Raw genomic sequence first — 19,456 nt, 5'->3', positions numbered from 1 at the left:
AATTTATTCAGATGCAAATGTTGCTTTTTTAAAAACTAAATAACAACAACAATGGAACAACAGTGCAATATATTTATTGATGTGATATATCTCCCATTCTGCTGCCTCCCCCTTTCTTTCTTCTTCTTGTGCTTTTTTATTGGGTTTATGTTTTTTTATTATGTTGAAATTATTATGTGTTTGCACTAAAACGAGAGCTGCTCTTTTTTTAATTTAAGTTTCACTGTACTCCTGTGCATTGACGATAAAACTATTATGTTTCTGATTCTGATTCTAATTCTAATTAAAAAATAGGGCTATAATGAAGCAAAAAAAAGAAAATTTAAATAATTTAAAATTAAAATACCCATCTATGATATAAGATAAAACATTCATAATTATATTAAAAAAAGATAAGACTTGGTGAAGACAATCTGTAGATCTGTGGTGTTTCTGAGCCTGTAAATGAACTCCATCAATCAACTCAAGCCACAATCCCCGCCCCCTCTTTGCGCATGCGCAGAGCGGTGCAGGGAGCTGTCCGTGTCAGTCGGTGCTGGAGTGTTTTCATTGAAGCTGCTTCTCTCCTCCGGTCCTCAGAAACAGACTGGAGCGATGGAGGAAGAGTTAAAATGCCCCGTGTGCGGTTCCCTCTTCAAGGACCCCATCCTGCTGCCCTGCTCCCACAACGTCTGCCTGGCCTGCGCCCGGAACATCACCGTGCAGACCCCGGAGGGAGAGACCCCGGTGCAGAGCCGAGCCTCGGGGAGCTCTGACTACGACTACCTGGACATGGACAAGATGAGCCTGTACAGCGAGACGGACAGCGGATACGGCTCCTACACGCCGTGCCAGCTCAAGTCTCCGAACGGGGTGCGGGTGTTTCCCCCGGCCACCCACCACCGACACTGCTCCCTCACCTGCCCGCTGTGCCACCGGAGCGTCTCCCTGGACGAGCGGGGGCTCCGGGGTTTCCCTCGGAACCGGCTGCTGGAGGCCATCGTGTCGCGGTACCAGCAGAACCGCCGCACTTCCGCCTCCTCTTCTTCCTCCTCCGCGCAGAAGTGCCAGCTGTGCGACCGCAATCCGGTGGACGCGACGGTGATGTGCGAGCAGTGCGACGTGTACTACTGCAACGCCTGCCAGCAGCGGTGCCACCCGTCCCGCGGTCCGCTGGCCAAGCACCGCCTGGTGCCGCCGCCGAACCAGGCGGCAGGAGGCGGCGCGGCAAGCGGCGGCAGCGGCAGCGGCGTCGGTCAGCTGCCGCCTGCCACCGCGCGGAAACCTGCGACCTGCGTGGATCATGAGGCGGAAAACTTCAACATGTACTGCTACAGCTGCAAGGCTCCGGTGTGTATGAAGTGTTTGGAGGAGGGAAAACACGCCAAGCACGACATCAAACCGCTGGCTGTGATGTGGAAACAACACAAGGTGAGAGAAGAGACACACACACACACACACACACACACACACACACACACACACACACGCATACACACACACACACACACACACACACACACACACGCATACACACACACACACACACACACACACACACACACACACACACACACTTTGAGTCTAATATGCCTAAATGCCTTTATAAAATATAATTACAACAATTAGGCTTGAATCCCAATCCTAGCACTGTATGGCTTACAGCCTCACACGCGCGCGCGCACACACACACACACACACACACACACACACACACAGAGACACTGTCAGGGAAATTTGTGTGTTTTTATGAGCAGATATAAACACCCACACACTCAAACACACTGTTGCCTGACAGTGCCCTTGCTGGCTTTGAATATCTTGCATCAATATCTATCTATCTGTCGGGTTATCTATCTATCTATCTATCTATCTATCTATCTATCTATCTATCTATCTGTGTTTATGTAATTAACTGTGCAAAAATACTGCTTTGAATCTTGTGTTTACCTGAGATGTGCTCATTAGTTTCTTGGAAGTAAATCATTCAGCAAGAAAAAAAGGAAAAAAAGAGCTAATTGACACACCACACACACACACACACACACACATATACTTATTAGCTATCAATGTACGTGTTTCCAAACCAAATCTTTCCTCATCTTTACGAACATTCTGCAGCCATTTTTTGTGTTTAATATTTTGCAAACTGCTTTGTCATGTTAGTGTTTTTACAGTAAATGGGGTGAGAGGAAGCTTCACTGTGAGGTGAACATGTTAGTCACACACTGTTTTCCTGTGTTGAGTTTACTGTATGTGGGGCAAATTGTAAAATTATAGAAGCATGACTGATTCACACATAATGAAATAATTACTGTAGGCGTACAACCCATGGATGGTGTGTGTGTGTGTGTGTGTGTGTGTGTGTGTGATATTAGTCATCCCTTGATTCGGTCACACAGCCGCTGTGTTGGTATTTCATGCATTTACAAGCTCACATGCACTCTGTGTGACGTCATCAGTGACTGCGGTGTGGGAAGAGGAGTCTGGTGTGTTTCCTCAGGCAGGATCAGCATCAGGACAGGGATAAGAATCTAAACCAACAAAGCTTTTATTCAAGTTTAAAGAAATATGGTTTAATATACCTACTTTAAAGGATATAGGCCTATATGTATTTAAGTAACTATTTACATTGACTCAAGTATTGTATTTAAGTACAAGTTTGAGGGGATTTACTTTCAGTTTTACTTTATATTTCTACTCAACTACATTTCACAGGGAAATATTGTACTTTTTACTCCATTACATTTATTCTGTTGTATTGTTATAGCTTAATTGCTTTATAAATCAAGATTTCAAATGTGCTTATTGTATAAAAAGGTTTTTCTTGACCAACATTTTAATATTGCTCTTGTGTCAGTTATAATATTCCAATAAAACAAATAAACAAATAAATAAATAAACAAACAAATAAATAAATAAATAAATAAATATAACAGATCTATAACAAAAATAATATATATATATATAAATGATAAAAAATATATATTTATATACAATAAATAGAGCAATCAGAATGTGGTCTTTTCTTTTTTATTAATTATATTCATTATTAGATCTTAATATTAATTAATTTAGTGCCTTTACTTTTAATGCTTTACTTCCTTTTTGATGCTGATTCTTCTCTAATGTTACTTAAGTAGTAGGTTTTCAATGCAGGATACTTGTAATGGAGCATTTTATCACTGTCGTTCTTATTCCTTCACTTAACTAAAAGATCTCAGTAAATCATATATTCTGTATCTTGCTCATATAGAAGCCAAAAATCTTCAGTTGAGAGCCGGTATAATCCTCCCTCGAGCTCTCAAAGCTGACAGATTAAAAATATTCAGGAGGTAAACCGATTCAGGCTGTGTGGGAGAAAAGGAAAGGGTGTCCCATTTTTCTTCTGTATTGTAAATACTTTGTAGAGCTGATTCATGTAAGTTTGATGCTCTTAACTCAACAGATACTCAAAAAGGAACTGTAGTGTGTTAAGTTTGCTAATTTGTCCTCAAATATCTGATTGGTGTTTTTTTTTTAAACTGTACATGCAGCACTCTAAATCTGGCTAATAATAATTTGAAGCATAGTGGCTTTCATGGCCCAAAAATAAAGGAAATCATTAATTCACTGTAAATTCTCCCAGACAGACAGAATTTGGCTAAAAGCTGAAAGCTCTCACCAGTTTCACCATCCAACCTCCTCCCTCCTCCACTCTCCCCCCTCCGCCTGCCAAAAATCACCCGCCTGTTTCATTAACGGATGATTAAAGTGATTTATGATTTAATTCATTTTTTAACGACTTTTTCATTAATTTAAAAGTGGGCTACGGGGCTGGGGTCAACTCAAGTTCACCCCTCTCTGGTTCCAGTGACTTGAAGGTGGAGTGAGAGGGGCAGTAAATCTGCCTCATGCTGAAGCAGCACTGAGGGGAGGGGGTTATATTTTTTGGGTGTTGAATACACATGTCAACAGTCTTTCTCCAGAATAGCAGACTTAATCTTTAGAAAATCCACATGATTTGATTGTACAGGGGGTGATTTGGTGAGCACTTTTTAAACATTTTCGGTAATGCTTTATAATAAGGTCCTTAATAACCATTAATTAACAAGTAATAAGGCATTGTTCTCGCTTAAGATCCGGTAGTTGCAAAAAGCATAGTTAACTTATAGTTAACTTATCATAGATGAGCAATAAAGTAAATTTTAATATCAATAAGCAAACAAAATGAGATTAATAAAGGCATGGCAAAGACATAATGGGTGGGTCATGGGTGTTTGTAATGCCATTATTAACACTTATATAAGCTTATAAACACACAATAATGTTAATAAGCATCTTGTAAGGACTTACAAGGGCCTTATTACTTGTTAATTAAAGGTTATTACAAGGACCTTAATATAAAGTGTTACCAAATTTTCTTTTATTAACCCATTTAGGCCTAAAACACCTGGAAAAAATGCCTGTAAAACCTCTGGGCGATTTTAAAATAAGCCCCTAAAACCTGAAGTTTTTCTGGAAAATCAACAGAAGTGTCAACTCTTCCTACTAAATAATAGATTTTTCAGCCTCTGTAGCAGATAGAAATGAAATTCAATAAGTATCTGAGAGCTTATAGCTGTTATATCTGAGCTCCCTCCACTATAGTCGTCTTCCACCATGATTTCAGTTCTGGAAAAGTCCCATGTTGCATTGCGACACTCCCACATGTATTCTGATGCATTTCATTGGCCAAGAGACCGAAAATAGGTGGAAAAATACTACAAAATGACGTATCCGCTTTCCCGGCTTTAATGGTAGAATAATACAACCGCGCCTCCGGTTTTAATGGTAGAAATGCGGTAATGCTTTCCGGTTAAATGGGTTAATTGACACCAATCTAAAATCTACTTTGCACGGCAGCTGGATTTTCGTCAATACAGCCAGACTGATATGTGATTTTTAGACCGATACAGTTACTGATTTTAGAGTTTGGAAAATTCATCGATAACTGATATGGTGGCTGATATTGTAACTTTTTGAGCTGGAATGAAAATAGATCTTTTTTATGTGGATTGTGTACCGATTTTTCACCACTCTGCAAATGTACCCAGAGAGCTACTTTCTCAAACAACGGCAATATAAATAAAACCCATATCTATCAGCATATACATTGATACAGATACAGGCCAATATGTGCCGATAATATCAGTGAGCTAATATATCTGTCTGGCTCAAACGAAAAACCCATCTTGTTAGGCTTTTATACATTTATGTCAATCAGGATCCATTGAGGAACTATTGCCAGCTATTTATGTGGTTTATGTCTGTGTTCTGACACTGTCAGGCAACTATTTATTAAAAAATAAAAACAACTGGGGCTAAAGAGATTAATACAGATGCTGGCAGAAACGTACAGTGGCAGCATTTCTTTGCTGACGACTGAGCTGTTTATATCAGAACTCAACAGTATTTTTATTAATTGAAAGAGGAGCAAAGAATGGTGCCAAAAGCTTTTATTGATGCTTTTTTCTCTTTCCATGACTCTATGTCACATAGTTTGTTAATTTCAAGTTTCCAATGACGACTTCTCAGACTTTTCTGTGTAACAAACTGCTGGTGCACCAGGTTTAAAATAAAACCGGTTTATAGTTAAATCAATACCACTAGTCCTGGTATATAACAGGCTGCAGGACCAGTGTTTGATTCTTTAATCCACCTCCTTCCTGTGTTTAGTACAGCATTTCATAAGGCCATCATCATCATGATCATGATCATCACACCCACACTTCATAAGTGTAAATTAAAAGCCATTTCGGTCTGTCTCCTGCTAAGTGGGTCATTGGGACTAATCTCTCTGTCTGTCTCTCTTGTTTTCCGTGCGATTGGAAGCCTCGAGTCATTTATCTGTCACACATTTCAGCCTCTTCCGCCGCCTTCGTTGGCTTTCACTCATCACTCATCTTCTCCATACGTCTGGATCCCTTTACCTCTGTCTCTTATTTACTCTCTGTCCCACCCCCCTCTCTTCCTGCTGCCCTTCCTCCATCTCTCCCTTTATCCCCCTGTCCCATAAATGGACCGTGAAAATCCCATCAGAGTACAGGAGTGAGAGGGCGTTGATAAGTAATGAGCAGCGTATGAATAAGAGATGGCCGCCACTTAGTTAATATGGTGTCCTTCATGCTGAGGGAGATCGATGGCTGGCTGGTTTCCTCCCTCTTCTCTTCGTCTGCACTTCAGACTTCAAGCATCATGAGCTGAAACGGCTGCTGAGTTTTTTGAAGTGTCACTCAGGGTTCGGTTGTTTTTTTGGGTGGGCGGCACTCTCCTCCTTTCTTCTGTTCATTCTGTTTTAGAGGGTATTGCTGCATCTTGTTAGCATCCTCATGTTCCTTCCTCCTTCAGCTTTTACTGGAAACACAATGCTTCTTCTTCTTCTGTGCACTAAAAGGATTTTTCTCAGGAAAGAACAGATACTGGGGCGTTTTTTTGTCTAAGCTTTCCTGGAAAAACAACATCGGAAAATTGATTAATCGGTGCACAGCATGTATGGACTTACAAGGCAAGAGACAACAAATAAGATCACATGGCAAATCATTATTTGCGGGTTCTTCCTTGGCCCGTGCTACAACCTTTTCCCAAGTTTCATGAAAATTGGGCCTGTAGTTTTTCCATAATCCTGCTGACAAACAGACAAACAACCTCCTCAAAAAATTCAGGTAAAAGAGGCTGACTGAGGATTTTTTTCAGGCTGATGTTAACATTGAAATCTGTGACTTATACAATATATATAATTTAAAAAAATAAGATATTAAAATATATAGAGTGAAGATTAGATTTGGTCATGAAATAAGTTGGACCATTATACACAGAATTTAAACACAACATTTTACTGCTGAAAAAATGACACTTTTAAAACTAAACTTTTAAACACGAAACCTGCCTTTGACATTTAAAAAAAGGCTAATATTACTGTTAATATCGGCCTACAAATACACCAATATTATACAATGTATAATAATAATAATAATAATAATACATTTTATTCATAATGCACTTTACATTACGGAAATCTCAAAGTGCCTATTTGTGATAAACTATAATTGTTTTATGGTATTAATCCTGCAAAACAAAACAAAACAATTTGACAACTAAAACTCTTAAACTCTTTATTTTTTCAATAGTAGACTGTAGATGACATCACCTTCTGCACAGAAACATTTTGACATGACATAGCAGTAAAAGCTCAGGTGAAATTATTAACATTAACAATGGTTTAGTTCCATTAAGTGTCCCAGTAAACCAGCATGCACAATACCCCAGAGGTCTCCTAATTGGAATGCAGCCATCAATAATGTTATTAAACACACATGCTGTTCTAAGTCAAAGTGTCTGCTGTGAAAAACGTCCTTTGTCGGCCAGTTTTTAACCAAACACTGAAGGATCATTATCTTCTCTCTAAATGATATTTAATAAATGGTTCAGAGGAGTAATCCTAATTGATCTTGATGTGGGTGTAATTGCTTAGCTTTGGCTAATTCCACATATCCTCCTACCATTGTTCCTATTTTACATATTTGGCTGCAAATTGCTCCTGATGAAAACACAAGATTAATTTTGTGATTAAAACCAATTATCAACCTGGTCAGGTGTAAAGAAGTTTAGATATTAAACAACACTTTCAATGAATAATTCTCCATTATTGGCAGTTGAAGAGCCTTCCAGGCCACCGTAGCTCGAGTGTGGCTGCACAATTTGATTGCAATTATTTGACTGATAGTGCAATCAAAATGTGATTCAAAATATCGGAGGGAAAAGGAAAATTTTTGTTCATTATTCCCATTTTTGTTGAAAAATATTTTTAAATGATTATGTTGTGATTATTTTGTGAGGATCTGCACTAAACAAAGTTTTTTTTAGAGACTGTAGATACAACTAGTAACCTGAGACATCTTGCAGCACCATAATAATTAATTCATAATGTTATTCTGACACAATAATTTCCCTTTGACAAACAATTATTACACCCCCTGCAGTTCAAATATTGACGAGTCCATGTTGCGTTGAATAAAATTCTGATTAACTATGCAGCCGTACTCCACTTTTTATTTCTTGGCATTTGTTTTGTTGTAAACATTGACCTTTTAGATGCAAATAATATTCAATTACTTGACTATGGGCTGCTTATGCATTAAATATGCATGATGTTCCTCCAAATTATACTGAAGAACTGCTGCCATGATTCAGCAAAGGATGGTTGTGTTCATGGTTTGTGTGTATGTGTGTGTGTGTGTGAGTAATGCTTTGGTAAATTCCTTGGGGAGTGAACATCAGTGTGTGTGTGTTTAGTTCCGCTTTTTGCATATGCATTTATAGTTTAGCCATGTATAAATATGTATGATTCTGCATTATTTTGCAGCAATCCTCTCTCTTTTTCTGTGTGTGTGTATGTATGTGTGTGTGTGTGTGTGTCTCTGTGTGTGTGTTTTATGCTCTATAAACCCATTTGAGAATCCACTAATGCAGAGAGATATATAGGAAAGACATTTGGATCATCATTGTATTTGTTGCAAATCAAACAGTAAGTACATCATTGAGCAGCCCTGGGGCTGACTATCCCACTGCTACACACTCAGAGGGACACACACACACACACACACACACACACACACACACACACAATCGGAAGCCATAAATATGCATAAGTGAAGCGGATGAACTTTCGCTGAGGGAATGCAGAGGAAGACACACTGATCCAGTTTCCTCTGATCAGTCAAGCAGAAAACACACTGTCTATTTAAGGCACACACACATACACACACATGAGTCCACATGTGTATTTTAGTGTTAAGTGTGTGTGTGTGTGTGTGTGTGCGTGACCTAGCTCAGTCCAGTAAAGAGCAGCCAGCTCTGGCACTGCTCTGCATTTGCAGTTTTTTAATATCTTACTCTCCTGCTGTGTGTGTTTGCACCGTCATCTTAAAATTATTATTATTATTTTTTTAATGTGACCAATTTGTCTTTTGTCACATTAACATCTGTGCCTAATCACTTGTGGTGGACTGAAGCAGTGTTATTTGCAAACTGAAGCTGGTAATGAATGTTTTGTGCTGTTACTGTGTCAAAAAAAATGAGCATAAAACAGTAATTAGTGTTTCTTGGAAATGGAGTTCTTGTTAGGTCAGAGCAGCACAAAACAGCGCTGTGTTTTCAGAGCTGAGACTTATAATAATCCTGCAGAGTGGCACGCTCTAAGGGAAGTGAGCTAATGTTTAACCACAAATGCATATTGTATTTTTTATTATTTTTTATATTAGGGAAACAGCAGCAGCGCACTTTAAGTCTATCATTTGCATTTCTGACTTTAATTTAAGTGCAGCTTTTAATTCAAGGGTCTGTTGGGCAATAAATGTAATGCTGCCTGAATTAATGCTTGATTTAATTTGTTTTCTTACAATATGCACTCTTGCAAAACAATATCCTCTTGCTGCAACCACAGCCAACAGATTCTCAGTCCCAGCTCATTGCATATCGGTGCTTCAGGATCACTTTTTACGTCTTTAGTGTCAGTTTTGGAGATGCAGGGAATACACTTGGTTAAGGTTGGGAAATGATAAATGTTTGGGTTTTGAAAAAGTACATTTGAGACAGTTTTATACAGGACTTGGGACACTGTCACGAGACACAGACAACAGTTTCTGGGGTGAAAGCTCTTTGTTTTACTGACTTAAATTTTTTATTCTAAGTCACCTCACTACCACAGACAGGCATGCACATAAAAAGCTAAAAAAGAAACCTTTGTGTTAAAATGTGTCTTCTGACCAACCATCCATATGTAATGAGTTTGGAGTTAGATCTTTGTGTCTAGGCACTCGGAGCACTCGGTTAAGCTTGGGGAAAGACTGAGCTCTGGTTAAATACTGAAAATGTCAAAAATAACTTGAAGCATGACACATAACAGGTAACAATTTCATGTTGCAGCAGCACAAGGACAAAAAAAATTACAGATACAAAGAGAGGTTAAAAAAGAAAGAAAAGTATCTCAAATAAGAATAGAATACCAATAGAAATATATTAATATAAGAGGAATTAGATGCAAAATTGCAATGCAGATAGAATAGAAACAATACCTAGACTGCCACTGACCTAGGTTTAGGGCTAAAAATCCTGATAAGGTGCTATAAAAGACAGTTTAAACAGTAAATAGCATAGTTACAAGGATGATGTGAGCTACATAAGTTACGTATAAAAGTTGGCCGTTTGTTCAGGCAGCAATTATGTTTCCAATAGAATTTATTGAGCAAAATAAATTAGTATGTATCATATTTCTGGGAGACGGGGTTTCTCTTTATCTGCTCCAGCATGTTCAGGTGTTGGATCCCTCTAATTCTTCTTTTCATAAACGCCTTTCAGTTCCTCCTCCACCTTCAACTTGGCTGGAAAAACAATATGTGACTCAACATGTCTTCCTCTCTGTATGTTATCTGCTAACATACAGAGAAAGACGTGACGTTCGCCTCTTATCCTGTGTGGAAGCTCAAAGATCGGACCGTTACTGAGTGAGGAACGGTGTGGGATTGTATACAGCACCAAAATTTAATTGCTCCCTCGGCATCCTGAGCTGCTCCGACAGGAGGCCACTTAGAATCACGTCTCTCGTCTCCTTACTCCTCCTTCTGTCACAGCATTTATCTGCACGTCGCTCTGCTGGGATTCTGTTCTCAGGTTTCTGACTCTAAACTGTTGTTGTTGTCTGCAGCTTCAGACGACGGATCACATTTGGGTCTCATTTCCAAAACATGAGCTGACGTTCAGCCTCCTGTGCAGCTTGTCCCCCGCATGCTTTAAGTCTGTTTGCACCTCCGTCACCTGCTGGAAGTCTTGTTTTTGGGTGATTCATCCTCTATGGGATTATTCAGCTCAGTTTGTCTTCTTTATGGTTTATTTCAGTCCACACGTTTCATTTGTGACGTGAAAAAGGTTCAGAAAAGCATTGGATGTAAAGCACAATGGTTTTGGATTATTCTTTGACCAAATGACACGATGGAAAAATACTGGCTTTAACATGAACTGTAACCTTTTCAGCTCCTGGTTGGATTGAAATCTCTTCTGTGTTTCCGTGAGTTTCCGTGCACCATGAAGCTTTTCTGACGATACTTCAGATGAAAAATAGGCCATAAAGTTTAGTAGCTTGACACTGACAGACTGATTCACAAACTTGTTCTCCCGTCAAAAATGGGCAATGGAGTCTTGAATCATATTTGATCAGTGCTGCCTAGTTTGACAGTTTGGTCTTAGTTTTGTGAGTTGATATCATATAAAACATTCCCCATAGAAGATTAAAACTTGATTGGCCCAGCCAGGAATCTGTCTGAATGGCAAAGGGACCAGATGCATCTGCCAGAGCAAATAAAACACGAGCTCAGCAGATTCAACTGGTTTCCAAGGCTGTGAAGCTCATACAGCATGCATCTTTTTTTCATTTTTAAAATTCATTTCTAATGCCTTGTTTTGAGTCATTATTGGTGAGATTTAGGATTTGAGAAATTGTGAGTTGACTGCTCATTATTGCCACCATATACACCAGGGGTGGGCCACCTTTACTAAATAAAAAGCCACTGTTGGCAAAAAAAAAGACGAGAATATCGCGGAATGGAGCCGCAAACCTTATATTGAGCCTAAACTGAAAATTAAACAGCCTAATAAGTCTAAATTAGTCTACCAACATTATTAATAGTCATATTGAGCATTTACTAATATGATTTTGAAAACTAGTATATCTCGGGGAACTCAAAACTAAACTCAAAGTTGGCAAAACTTAAAGGTTAAAGTGCTGGGCCGCAGACTTTCTTAAGCTTTGAAGCACATTTTATTTGACTTAAATGTCAAAACTTTTTTTAATATGCTGGAAAAAGGCTATACAATTTTACAATTGAAGAATACAAATTGTTTTTGGTCTACACCATTGATAAAAAAAAAATTTAATGTAAAAAAATACATATAATTTTTTTGTCTCAGCCACGGGGAGCCCCTGCAGGCGGCCTAAAGAGCCACATGAGGTTCTGGAGCCACATGTTGACCACCCCTGATATACACCATTACCCATACAGTAATTTAGAGGTTGGTCAGGATGTTTTCCAGACTTAAATCTCACAGTGGAAGTTGATCTCACAACTGCATGTTTTGCCTTTTATTAGTCTGCTGTTCCTCTGTCCAAGGATATAACTACATTTGTCATCAATTTCTCAGAAATGTTGTCTCATATGTGTTCAAGGCAGATGTCCAGTAATAATGGACCAATAAAATACAATATAAGTGTCAAATTTGCATTGAAGATCTTAAATAATTTAGCTTTATAATGCAGCGTCACCAAATGTGTGGTAGGGGGAGAGAGAGGAAGAAAACCAGATGGTCAGTGGGCAGATGATGTGGATTTATTCTGGTATAGTAACGTGAGTCAGTGAGACAGTTTGTGTGGCAGGAAGGCTGGTTTGTACCATCTATCCTGGGAAACACACACCAGACTGACTGTGACACAATTCTGCCATCCATCACTAGGAGAGGAAATGAATAATCAAGACAAAGATAATAATGCATGTCCTGTTTCAACAGTGGCTTTTACACTCGTCATGAATCTTTTACATTTTCTGGTAAAAAAGTGCTTCTCCAGTGTGTTTTCCCATTTGCCAGAATTGTCACTTCGTCTCATGTTGCACCATTTAATATTGACAGTAAACATTTTGTCTCGCTTGTTTCTCGTCCGTCGGGATGCTGACAAAACATTTTGACAATCATGTTGCTGTCTGAGCTGCCGGCTGCCTGTTTGTTGTGATCTGTTTCTGTTCATGAAGCTTTAATTAATATGGATCGGAAAACTCATCACGCTTAAAGTGATGCTGCGCTAAAGTATTGAATACTTGGCAGATTTTTTCTCTTCGACACAGAAGGGTAAAAGTTGTGCAGAGAAGCAGCTTTTGATCTCAGTCAGACTGCAGGTCAGAAAGACAGTTTATAAAGTGAATCATGCTCCATTAATATCCATCTCTATCAGCTCATATTTCCTGCAGATACAGTACATTATGTCCATTTTATGCTGCAGTCCGAACTGAGTTTTAATGAGGACTTGTACACCAGGTAACCTCATGTCCGGTTAATAGGAGAGAAATAAGATGAAAACACTGCTCTGATTTTCTCAGTGTAACGTTCCGTGTCTGGTGTCTAATATATTACACATCCTTTGAAATTGAATTCAGCGCCTCAGGCTGCATTACAAGAAATTACTACACTTTTATCAGCAGAAATAGGTGCTTTCATCTCCCCGAGACGCCGTTATCGAGGTAATTTAGTGCGAGTGCTGAACTGTGCCGACCGGCTGTGCCTGACTAACCTCATTCCAGATGGCAGCTCGCCGACCATGACAGGTCAGCCTTACTCGCCTGTTACCTCAGGCCCACTAACACACACACACAAACACACACTCATTTGTAGCACAGTGCTTATGAGGGCATTGTGTTGGCTTCCAGTGCCAAAAACTGCCTTCTTGTTCTAGTTCCATTAATAATCCTCTCAAAGTGTCTTATTAGCTTCAAATGTAGATGTGTTGCACATTTTCTTTGTTTTTCTTTTTTTTCAGAATAACCACAACTGTTTGAAACTGGTTATTTATTTAATGTGAATAATAGAGGTGGGGGAAAAAAATCGATACAGCATAGTATTGCAATGTTTTGCGTGGCAATATTATATCGATTCATGGCGGCTAGTATTGATATTTATCGTTCCAACAGCCCATCAGTGTTTTCGCCCATTTTTGTTTTTTTACTGGAGGACGAAGCAGGCTCACTTTTAGAAATATACTGGAGACACTGGTCTAATATGACACTAGAAGATCTAAGGAATCTAGAGGCAGCATGTGCCTGTTGTGAAGTTGTCGAAATAACGCTGCAAAGTTCGGCTTTTTCTTATGATTCATTCAAAAAAATTTAGAGCAGTGAAGCTTAAAGTTGAGGAAAGTTTGATAAAATGCTGCAGTTGTTGTTGTCCATACATGTTTGATATCAGTTCAGTTTGACTGAGTACTTTGTTGGTCAGAGAATTTTCTCTCAATTGACAAAACAATTCTTGATTGAATTTAATTTTGTTGACACAAAATGCAGTGAAACATTTAACTCTCAATTTATTGTATCACAATACTACCATATACTACCAATACTACCATATCGCAAAATGCTTAAAATCGCAATAATATCGTATCGTGACTCAAGTATCAGGATAAAATCGTATCGTGGGGCCGATATACTGATTCACGATTTGAGTGAATAGTGTGGAGGGTTAGGAGTCACTAGACCAGCCGTCATCTAGGGCAGTGGTTCTCAACCTTTTTTAGTCGCGACACCCAATTTAACATGCATGTTGTCCGCTCATCGCTCCATTTTTTCCAGCATCAGTTATAGCCTGCAAACTGCAGCTGCGGTAAAGCAATAACGCGCCAGTTTTTTTTCTTTTTGTTTGTTTATTTTTTTCCGCTGTGCTCACTGAACAGAATCTCACTCGCACAGTTCAGATCATACAAACTCAGTTGATGAATTTTGGACAAATAATGAAGCAGACAACAACTAAGACATCTGCCTGTCTGAAAGTATGTAATTTAATTTAAATCTTTTGCATTTATATTGGGGACCCCAAGGTTGAGAATGGCTGATCTAGGGGCTTGAAGCTATATTGTCAGCAGTCGAGTTGCATTGTGGGTAATGTAGGCACCATGTTTAGATGAAGAAGAAGGTTTGGAATATAAAAGACGATATCTGTGCATCAGTTTCAATACTTCCAACAACATTTTTAAGCCCATTGCACCTCAATCAAACATTCTCCAACAACAGGGAACATAAATATTTTGGCACGTCTTAAACGCCACTTATGCTTTCCGACGGACATGAACTGTTGATGACCAAGAAATCTTTAGATCTTCCATTCTTCATGCAGGTTTCTCCTTGGTACTTTCCCAAACGGTAGGGAGCAGTGTAACAAAAACATACGTCTACAGCACAGTTTAATAGGAGAATAGAAGAATTTCAAGGAGCTGCTGTGTCTATTATTAAACCTGCTGTTACAGAAAAGAAAAAGAAAGAGACGGTCTCTACAGGCGTTAAATAAACCGAGGCGAGAGGGGCGTCCTGGTGACTCACTGGTAGAGCAGATACCACCGAGGCTGACCCGGCAGACCCCAGTTCAAATCCAGCCCCAGGTCCTTTTTCTGCATCCTCTCTCTCTCTCTCTCTCTCTCTCTCTCTCTCTCTCTCTCTCTCCAGTAAAGCATGAGAAAACATACATTTAATATCGGAATTTGTGCCCATGTCACAATGATCTTTCAGTGAGGAGTCGCTTAACTAGAGTTCTCCCTTTCTCCACAGTTCCACATCCATTTAGTTAGAAAATGTTGATTATGCACACACAGACAAAACCAGCTGCAGGATAGTCCCTCATTCCTTTGGCCATGTGAACACTCACCACCCTATAAAGCATAAGTCAAGCATTAGAATGTGGTTTTAATACTCACTAAGACAGCAATGACACACCAAACAAATGTGCAATGCTAGATAAATGGAGTTATCTTAAGAGGATGCAGCATGTGGAACCTAATTTTGTGTCTAAAATGAACCCTGAAACCAAGTGTGAACCCTTAAATAAACGGTTAACCTTGCGATGACCGGATTTATGTCTCCACATGGGAGCTTAGTCCCCAATATGACTGTGTAGTAGCAGATTTCTGTGCTCACAATGTCACAAGTACACACACACACACACACACACACACACACACACACACACACACACACACACACACACACACATCCTGGCACAGAGTAACTCAAGGCTGTGCTGCTGGACTTGTGCTTCGAATGTAGGTTAATGCACACTTTATTACACTTCCTCTTTTCTGGCAGACATACTCTGCAGAAAGACTGTGTGTGTGTGTGTGTGTGTGTGTGTGTGTGTGTAGTTAACCCTGTGTGTGTGTGTGTGTGTATGTGTGTGCGCATGTGTGTCAGGAAGAGAGAATTTGTGATCTATTTTTGGAAACTCGAGTGCTGATGCCAGACCTCTGAGGAGCGAGCGTGGACATCCTATAGTGGAACAATGGGCTTTGTTACCATAGTTACAATCGTGTGCTGCTCATTCATTAAGAAGCCCAATAAATTAAACAGCAGATTATGTGCCTATACATGAGTCTCGCACCAGATTCTGTACATTTTTCAGCTTCTGTAACATTTGCACGTTGTGAAATCTAAACCCTAAAGAAATCTCCAGTGTCCCCTGATAATCTGTAATAGATTTATCATCGCCAACAATCCTAATTTGCACTTGTTTTATGACAATTGCACCCCGGGCGATCTACCTACCCTTTGCATTTATGAATATAGAAGATGCCCTGATCAATTATTGATTGGAGGGGCTGTTGCAGCACTTTCTCCTCACAAGCTAACCCCCAGGAGGAAGAGTCAGGGTGATAAAACGAGGCTTCCTCCTTCCTCCTGGAGCTCATTCAGTCATTTCTGGCTGCAGAGCCACTGATCCATGCCACGGTTTATCTAACTCGACCGGGGAGGAACGCATTTCTCTGGAGAGGATGTGACAGCGGTGTTGTGCTCTGGCTGGGTGGCAAACTGTGAAAGGGCCTCATCATAGCGAGCAGAAGTGGGAGCATTTGAAGTGGCTTTTTCTCTCCCTGCAGGGACTCTCGCCTTTTGATTTACTGATAAATAAAGAAACCAAAAGTTGAAACTAGAGCTTCACATTATACAGTCATGTTTTAGTAATGTGTTTTATGCTTCAGAACAGATCAGCAGTTCAGAAGTTTATAGAGTATGTAAAAGGTGCAGACTCATGGAGATAGAGTGCAGCTGCACCGGACATGTGTGAGCACTGAACCTCGAGCTTTAAATATTGATGGTTTACGTATAGATGCTTAAAAAGCTTCATATAGCAGTTTTTTTTTATACAATCAAGGCTTTCTGCTCCACATGTTGGTTTTCTGGGTTAGGCTTTGCAGCACGTGCAGGACACTTTAATGAAGGTGTTTTTATAGTCACGCTAGTGTCGCAGCTCCAGATGGAACAATGCAGGTTGGAAAGGGGTGGAAAATTTCCAGTAAATTTCCATTCCTGTACTTTGTGTTTTGTTACAATGCTAAAATAAGATGGTGAATATGAGGAATATTATAACCACTAAATGTCAGCTTTGTCTCTGAAAAGTTTGAATAAGTATATAAATGTTACGTTTGTTATAGCCTGCACTTATTTTATAATTTTACTTTTATCAATCATGAATTATTCAGGCAAAGTCCCAGGCTAGGCCCATTTTTTGGTTTAAAAAATATATATATTATTGATACAGTTCTGTGCAAAAGTCTTAGGCAGCGGTGAAAAAAGGGTGGTCACACCAGATATTGATTTGATGATTTTTCTTCCATTCAATCACTTTGCATTTTGTTAATTGATAAAAATAAACTATTAACATTTCTATTTTGAAAGCATTCTTATTTACCAGAATTTTTCCACACCTGACTTAGATTTATGCACAGTAATCTATAAATATATTTTTAATCTTATAGTATTTAGAATAGCCAAAATCTGTGTTTTATTTGACTTATGCATGCAAGAAATCCAACAGAGCTGCTAGTATTTCTGTAGTCTGTAGTGGGTTTTGTGCCTGCTGTTATTTATATGCAGATTGTGTTCTTCTATGAATAATAATATAACAAATCCGAAGGAATGGCACAGCATATTTTAATCTGGTTTGTCTATTTGTATCTGAATGACATAGAAATCCACAAATATCTTCTGTTGCTCCGACACATTAACCCCATCGAATTGAAAGCACATTTCTTTGTTTTTGCTCTATTATTGAAACAGTAAATATGGCAACGATGACTAAACATGACTAATACTGAGCAATCTTAAAATATACATTTTTTATGTGCATTTTTCTTGCCTTCTTTTTTTTATTTTTTACTTTGGCTCAGCTGGAAGATTCTCTGTGTGTTTTGGTGGGGATAAAGCTTAATGTGACATTGGCAAGTATATTGTATTAGCCTTAAAATGGCCGTGTAGCAGAGCAGCAGCGGATTGGGAGGCTGGGCGCGGCGGGCTGAGAGGATGAAGAGGAGAAAAGGGGAAGGGAGATTGGGTTTGACCTCCACCAGATGTGAAACACTAATACTGTAACACAGCTGGCTGAGCAGGCTGAGGCAGGATGAGACAGGTCGTTCTGGAGCCAAGCCCTATATACTGTATATATAAAGTTACATTAAAATCATGTCATCATCTGGTTTTATACACTGAAAAAAATTGGAGTGACATTTACGTAAAAAAGCTAGTAAATTGCAGATTCACTGATGTCCCTCAATTACATTTTGCTAACACTTTACAATAACAACTAAGTGATGTTTATAGATGGTTTATAAACCAGTTATTAACCATGTACAAAGTGCTATAAATATTTAATCTTTAAATGTTTTTAACCAATTTCTTAAAGATATATGAATCATTTCAAAACCATTAACATACTTAATATGGTGTTAAAAATGTTAAATCAGTGCAACTAAAACTATTGATGAACTATTAATTATAATTTAATTGTTAATCTATTTGTCATTTATAAATTATTTAGTGAGTTAAACAATAATACATTATGTATTTACCATTCTAAATGGTCTATATACAGTTTATAAGTTTATATAAGTGTTACCTACATTTTGCTTGGACATATCAACTAATTAAGCCAATGAACTGGTTTAGTGAAAATTACTTGGAATGAATGATTCAATTCACATACAAAACTGAGGACACATAATAACAAACAATCACTAAGTAATGCACTACGTGAAAAACTGCTATTTTAAAGTAAATGCACTGGATTCATATTTCTTTGTAGAATTTATATAGATGATTGAAATAATAATTACAGGGCCAAAAAATCAAAAATCAAAAGTATGGCTTTGAATTTAGGTTTGTTGTTATGGGCTTTCTTTCCTGGTTTACAGTTATTATGGGCTTCCTGTGATTTGATAAGAAGATGCAGTTAATTGACATTATTTCTGGGGATCCTGTACAGTCAGCAGATATCCTGATACTGGATATTCAAGCCCAAGACTTCCTCCTCCGTGCACCATTAATTGTTTACAGTCTGATTAGCAAATTGAGACGAGAGAACGGAGTTGGACTTAAGAGACGACGTCGACGACCCGATTGTTTCTGTGCACGTAAATGCAGATAAATAATAATGAAAAAAGCCACCAAAATGCTAAATCAATGCCAGATTTTGCATGCCAAAGGGGCTGTTTCAGTGCATGCAACCAAAGCCTGCACAGATGTGATATGTCAACACTTTGCAGACTCCAATTGGAAACCAAATCGCTTCTGATCCCAAAATCTTGTCTCGTTGTCTGCAGATTCTGCAAGAAAATGCAGAGAATACAAATTTGGTCAAGACTACATTTTGAATTCTAATCATCCTG

The 19,456-nt window shown here is 38.8% G+C and overlaps 1 protein-coding gene across 1 annotated transcript in view; it reads left to right on the top strand.

The window, feature by feature from the left end:
- Positions 1–544: 544 nt before the first annotated feature.
- Positions 545–19,456, top strand: part of LOC131990919 (E3 ubiquitin-protein ligase TRIM9) — a 77,560-nt gene continuing 58,648 nt past the window's right edge. Inside the window, exon 1 of the mRNA XM_059356147.1 lies at positions 545–1,410. Coding sequence (XP_059212130.1) covers positions 595–1,410 — 816 coding nt within the window. The 5' untranslated portion in view covers positions 545–594. The remainder of the gene's footprint in view (positions 1,411–19,456) is intronic.

Source organism: Centropristis striata, chromosome 18 (assembly GCF_030273125.1).
Source record: "Centropristis striata isolate RG_2023a ecotype Rhode Island chromosome 18, C.striata_1.0, whole genome shotgun sequence".
Taxonomy (NCBI): Eukaryota; Metazoa; Chordata; class Actinopteri; order Perciformes; family Serranidae; genus Centropristis; species Centropristis striata.
The sequence above is the reverse complement of the archived record's forward strand: the minus strand, read 5'-3'. Positions and strand labels throughout refer to the sequence as shown.